At 47.5% G+C, this 6,716-nt stretch overlaps 1 protein-coding gene across 2 annotated transcripts in view; it reads right to left on the reverse strand.

The window, feature by feature from the left end:
• Positions 1-6,716, reverse strand: part of ZNF627 (zinc finger protein 627) — a 28,609-nt gene that overhangs the window by 4,424 nt on the left and 17,469 nt on the right. For both annotated transcript variants that reach the window (XM_033196805.1, XM_033196806.1), the window contains 2 exons: positions 964-1,090; positions 730-790 (listed from right to left, as the gene is read on the reverse strand). In XM_033196805.1, coding sequence (XP_033052696.1) covers positions 730-790; positions 964-1,090 — 188 coding nt within the window. The remainder of the gene's footprint in view (positions 1-729; positions 791-963; positions 1,091-6,716) is intronic.

Below are 6,716 nucleotides of genomic sequence, written 5' to 3' on the forward strand. Positions count from 1 at the left end.
ACAAATCAGTTTGAAACTGGGCTTATATGTTGTTTGCTTGTTTTTAAAAATGCCTACCGGGGGCCGGGCGCGGTGGCTCAAGCCTGTAATCCCAGCACTTTGGGAGGCCGAGATGGGCGGATCACGAGGTCAGGAGATCGAGACCATCCTGGCGAACACTGTGAAACCCCGTCTCTACTAAAAAATACAAAAAACTAGCCGGGCGAGGTGGCGGGCGTCTGTAGTCCCAGCTACTCGGGAGGCTGAGGCAGGAGAATGGCGTGAACCCGGGAGGCGGAGCTTGCAGTGAGCTGAGATCCGGCCACTGCACTCCAGCCCCGGCGACAGAGCAAGACTCCGTCTCAAAAAAAAAAAAAAAAAAAAAAAATGCCTACCGGGCACAGTGGCTCACATCTGTAATCCCAGCACTTTGGGAGGCCGAGGCGGGCAGATCACAAGGTCAGAGATCAAGACCATCCCGGCCAACATGGTGAAACCCCGTGTCTACTAAAAAATACAAAAAATTAGCTGGGTATGGTGGCACGTGCTTGTAGTCCTAGCTACTCAAGAGGCTGAGGCAAGAAAATCGCTTGAACCTCGGAGGCGGAGGTTGCAATGAGCTGAGATTGCACCACTGCACTCCAGCCTGGCAACACAGTGAGACTTCATCTCAAAAAAAAAAAAAAAAAAAATCCTAACAATATGAAATGCTCTCAAGGAACAGAGCTTTCTTTTGTGAGTGCAAATTACCTTATATTTCTCCTGGGAATTTTGAATGGGTCTTCAATGTTCTGGTCTTCCCATTGTTTTCCTGAAATGTAGACCCAGAAAAGTCATTATGAATTAGTACAAAATTATGAAAAACGTATTAGATTCTATATTCACAATTCCCTGCACCCATGCCTGGTTTATTCCCCAAAGAGTTAAGGAGCTAGCAACACTTGTTCTCTAGTTTACTAAGTGAAGGAATATTGTCACCCTTACCTACAGAAGCCAGGTTCCTGAAGGTTTCCCGCATCACATCCCTGTAGAGATTCTTCTGGGAAGGATCCAGCAAAGCCCACTCTTCCAGGGTGAAGTTCACAGCCACATCCTCAAAGGCCACTGAGTCCTGAAACATCCCACATGTGTGGAGGAGGAAGGTTGAGACTGACAGCACTGGGGGCCTAGACTTTATTCCCAAGTTCTCAGGATGCTGTGCTCTCCAAACATTTATTTCAAGATTCCACAGTCATCAAACTTACGCTCTGTCTAGACTCACTTCCTTCCACAAAGCAATTCTGCTGCTAGAACTGAACTGGCAACAGCAGAACAGGAACATGCCTGTCTGGTGGGAGAAGTATGTACTGCCTGGGCCACCCCTAATGTCTCTCTGTAAGGTGGGTCTGTAGCACCTGTTGTAACGAACATGTAGTAACTAGTGTGCAGAAAAAAGTGAACATTAGCCACCCTGAGACTGTGTATCTTTAGAAACGCTTGTGCACAGTTTGAGCTTTGACAGTATCTGGGTACTGGATTTTAGACAGGATCCCGCCAACCTAACTGATAAGAGTCATAACTTACTAGAACAGACTCCCATAGCAAAATCTCTGTGGGAAGCAGTATGGGGTAGGAAAACCTAACTGATGAATTACTGACGGCTAAGTGTGGATAAATTTAAGAAGTAAAAATTTGGCTGGGCACGGTGGCTCACGCCTGTAATCCCAGCACTTAGGAAGGCTGAGGCAGGTGGATCACCTGAGGTCAGGAGTTCGAGACTAGCCTGGACAACATAATGAAACCCTGTCTCTACTAAAAATACAAAAAAAAAAAAAAAATTAGTCAGGCGTGGTGGTGGGTGCCTGTAATCCCAGCTACTCGGGAGGCTGAGGCAGGAGAATTGCTTGAACCCGCAAGGCAGAGGTTGTAGTGAGCTGAGATCACGCCAGTGCACTCCAGCCCGGGTGACAGTGTGAGACTCCATCTCGAAAAAAAAAACAAAAAAAAAAAGTAAGTAAAAATCTGGCCAGGTGTGGTGGCTCACGCCTGTAATCCCAACACCTTGGGAGATGGAGGCAGGAAGATCACTTGAGCTCAGGAGTTCAAGACTGGCCTGGACAACATAGCGAGATCTCTTGTCTACTAAATATTTTTTTACATTAGTCGTTTTAAAAAAAAGAGGTAAGGTCGGGAGTGGTGGCTCACGCCTGTAATCCCAGCACTTTGGGAGGCCAAAGACCAGAGGATGGATTGAGGCCAAGTGGTCAAAACCAGGCTGAGAATCCAAGTGAGACTCTATGTCAGGAAAGGAAAAAGGAAAGGAAAGGAGAATAGAGGAGAGGTGAGAGGGGAGAGGGGAGAGGAGGGGAGGGGGGAGAGGGGAGGTAGATGGGAGGAGAGGGGAGAGGGGAAGGGACATGGAGAGGGGAGGGGAGATGGGAGGGGGAGGGAAGGGGAAATGGGAGGGGTGGGGAGGAGGTGAGGGGAGGTACACATACATGAATGGTAAAATGACTTTTGGCAAGTGTGCCCAGATTCATTATTGGAAAAAAATACTTTTCAAAAAATGGTGCTGGCATGGGTACAAAGATGAGAACAACAGACACTGCGGCCTACCTGAAGTGGGAGGGTTGGAAGAGGGGGAAGGTAGAAAAGAGACCTATCAGGTACTATGCTCACTACCTGGGTGGTGAAATACAACAACCCCCAGTAACACACAATTTACCCATGTAACCAACTTGCACAGGTACTCCCTCAACCTAAAATAAAAGTTGAAAAAAAAAAATGGTTCTGGAAAAACTGGATACCCACACGTGAAAAAATGCAGTTGGGGCCGGGCACAGTGGCTCACGCCTGTAATCTCAGCACTTTGAGAGGCCGAGGTGGACAGATCACCTGAGGTCAGGAGATCCAGACCATCCTGGTTAACACGGTGAAACCCCGTCTCTACTGAAAATACAAAAAAACTAGCCGGGCGAGGTGGTGGGCGCCTGTAGTCCCAGCTACTCGGGAGGCTGAGGCAGGAGAATGGCGTGAACCCGGGAGGCGGAGCTTGCAGTGAGCAGAGATTGCACCACTGCATTCCAGAATGGGCGACAGAGCGAGACTCTGTCTCAAAAAAAAAAAAAAAAAAAATTATGCAGGCCGTTTTTTTCGACTAAGATTCTATACTAGGCCCCAAGAAATGAGACCAAACAAAAATGGAGTCACTCATGCTAAGTGACACAAGATCAAACTAAAATTTTTTTTTTTTTTTTTTTTTTTAGACGGAGTCTCGCTCTGTCGCCCAGGCTGGAGTGCAGTGGCCAGATCTCGGCTCACTGCAAGCTCCGCCTCCCGGGTTTATGCCATTCTCCTGCCTCAGCCTCCCGAGTAGCTGGGACTACAGGCGCCCACCACCTCGCCCAGCTAATTTTTTTTATTTTTTAGTAGAGACGGGGTTTCACCGTATTCGCCAGGATGGTCTCGATCTCCTGACCTCGTGATCCGCCCGTCTCGGCCTCCCAAAGTGCTGGGATTACAGGCTTGAGCCACCGCGCCCGGCCCAAACTAAAATTTTTAAAGAAGCCGGTAGATCCTCAAACATACCCATTTTTTCCCCAAAACAGGAGACTCACAGCAACCAATAGGAAAGGGCCCAGTCAAGCTCAGCTGGCATAATAAGGCCATCCCCTCTGCTTTACCCTTTCAATAAAAGTAACCCAATGTTAACCAATCTGCTTTGTTGCTGTTCTGTGTCCCTTGTTTCTTACACAAACAACCCTTCTGTCATGCCCAACGGGAGCTCTTATTCTATTTTATAGAATGGGATGGTATACCAATTCATGAATTGCAAATAAAAGCCAACTGGATCTTTTAACTGTGTTCTAATTTTCCTTTTTAAACAAAAACACAGGACAAAAGTTTCCATTGGGTTTGGCATTGATTTCTTGGATAAAACACCAGAACATGGTTCGCAAAAGAAAAAAACACAAATTTTGGCCGGGTGCGGTGGCTCATGCCTGTAATCCCAGCACTTTGGGAGGCTGAGGTGGGTGGATCACGAGGTTGGGAGATCCAGACCATCCTGGCTAACACAGTGAAACCTCGTCTCTACTAAAAACACAAAAAATTAGTTGGGCGTGGCGGCGGGCGCCTGTAGTCCCAGCTACTCTGGAGGCTGAGGCAGGAGAATGGTGTGAATCCGGGAGTCAGAGCTTGTAGTTAGCTGAGATTGCACCACGGCACTCCAGCCTGGGCAACAGAGCAAGACTCCGTCTCAATAAAAAAAAAAAAGACAAATTTTATTTCATCAAAATTAAAAACTTGTGTGGGCCAGGCAGCTGGGGGAAGAGGATTCCTTGAGTCCAGGAGGTTGACACTGCAGTGAGCTGGGATCACATCATCACTGCACTCCAGCCTAGGCGACAGAGAAAGACCCTGTCTCTAAATAAATAAATAAATAAATAATAAATAATTCTGTGTGTCAGAAGACACTATCAACACTGGGAAAAGGCAACCAGGGAATTGTAAAAAGTATCAGCAAATCATATATCTGGCAAGGTGTTAGTATCAAGAACATATAAAGAACTCCTATGACTCACAACAAAAATTAACCACTCCAAAGAACAAGTGTTGGCAACAAGGTCAAGAATTTGGGGTCAGGCACAGTAGCTCACATCTGTAATCCCAGCACTTTGGGAGGCCAAGGACAGACCACTTGAGGTCAGGAGTTGAAGACCAGCCCGGCCAACATGGTAAAACCATGTTTTTTCTACTAAAAATACAAAAGCTAGTGAAGCGTGGTGGCACATACTTGAAGTCCCAGCTACTCCGGAGGTTGAGGCAGGAGAATCACTTGAACCTGGGAGGTGGAGATTACAGTGAGCTGAGATCACGCCACTGTACTCCAGCCTGGGCAACAGAGCAAGACTCAGTCTCAAAAAAGAAAGAAAACATTTCAACAAAGAGTTCAGTGATCTAATTGGCTATTATTAGCGAGTCATGAATCAAGAAGCATCCCATCTATGAAACAGAAAGGCACTCCATAAGTTTGTTGATCTAAAAGGAAGAAACTTAGGTAAAATCAATATAAATGGACGGTCTACTGGGGCCAGAGCCGAGGACTGCAACCCAGGAGTACAGATTCAAGTTGCCCTGAACATATACTCTAATTAGCAGCAGTTACACGAGGTTTTGTTGTTGTTGTTTTAGACAGAGTCTCGCTTTGTGCCCATGGTGCTGGCATGGGTACAAAGATGAGAACAACAGACACCGGGGCCTACTTGAAGTGGGAGGCTTGGAAGAGGGTGAGGGTGGAAAAGAAACCTATCAGGTACTATGCTCACTTGGTCATCCAGGCTAATATTCACTCGGTCACCCAGGCTGGAGTGCAGTGGTGTAATCACGACTTACTGCAACCTCGACCTCCCTAGGCTCAGATGATCCTTGCACCTCAGCCTCCATAGTAGCTGGGACTGCAGGTGCACACTACCACATCTGACTACTGTTTTATTTTTATTTTTTGCAAAAGAGTCTTGCTCTGTTGCCAGGCTGGAGTGCCATGGCGCAATGTTGGCTCACTGCAACCTCCACCTCCTGGGTTCAAGCGATTCTCCTGCCTCAGCCTCCGGAGTAGCTGGGATGACAGGCACACAGTACCATGTCCAGCTAATTTTTGTACTTTTAGTAGAGATGGGTTTCACCATGTTGGCCAGGATGTTCTCTTATCTCCTGACCTCATGATGTGCCCGTCTTGGCCTCCCAAAGTCCTGGGATTACAGGTATGAGCCACCGCACCCGGTCTGTTTTATTGTTTTGTAGAGAGAGGGTCACTATGTTGCCTGAGCTGGTCTCAAACTCCTGGGCTCAAGCAATCCTCCCGCCTCAGCCTCCCATAGTGCTGGAATTATAGATGTGAGCCACTATGCCCGGCCACACGGCCACGCGTGGATTTTTAAAGGCAAAAAGGGCACAAAGGGAGTGGGCTGATACAAAGTTGTCAGGAATTCCCACTGGTTTACAGAAATAATATTCATTAATGACTGGCTGTATACACCGTTATGCTATAAGGTCTAGGATATGATGTCTGTGTGGCATTAGGTTCATTTATAGCTAGTTGTAGCAATAGCAAGCAGCTCCAAGGGATGAATACCTAGCTCTGAGGCGGCAGAACGCGATTGCTGTCTCATTTGAATGCTTCTGGGCCTAATTGGAAAGAGTTCACGTTATTCAAATGAAACTTCTTTGCTTTCCTCAAATTGAGTAGAGGAGGTGGGCTTTACAGGCAGAAAAGGGATGAAGAAAGCAGAAATAAAAACAAAAAGTGGGCCGGGCGCGGTGGCTCAAGCCTGTAATCCCAGCACTTTGGGAGGCCGAGACGGGCGGATCACGAGGTCAGGAGATCGAGACCATCCTGGCGAACACGGTGAAACCCCGTCTCTACTAAAAATACAAAAAACTAGCCGGGCGAGGTGGCGGGCGCCTGTAGTCCCAGCTACTCGGGAGGCTGAGGCAGGAGAATGGCGTAAATCCAGGAGGCAGAGCTTGCAGTGAGCTAAGATCCGGCCACTGCACTCCAGCCTGGGCGGCAGAGCGAGACTTCATCTCAAAAAAAAAAAAAAAAAAAAAAGAAAAAAGGGCTGGAAGCAGAGGCTCAAGCCTGTAACCCCAGCACTTTGGGAGGCCGAGGCGGGCAGATCACAAGGTCAGGAGATTGAGACCATCCTGGCTAACACGGTGAAACCCCATCTCTACTAAAAATACAAAAAATTAGCCAG

The sequence above is a fragment of the Trachypithecus francoisi genome, unplaced genomic scaffold (genome assembly GCF_009764315.1).
Source record: "Trachypithecus francoisi isolate TF-2019V2 unplaced genomic scaffold, Tfra_2.0 Lachesis_group5, whole genome shotgun sequence".
In the NCBI taxonomy this organism is placed as follows: Eukaryota; Metazoa; Chordata; class Mammalia; order Primates; family Cercopithecidae; genus Trachypithecus; species Trachypithecus francoisi.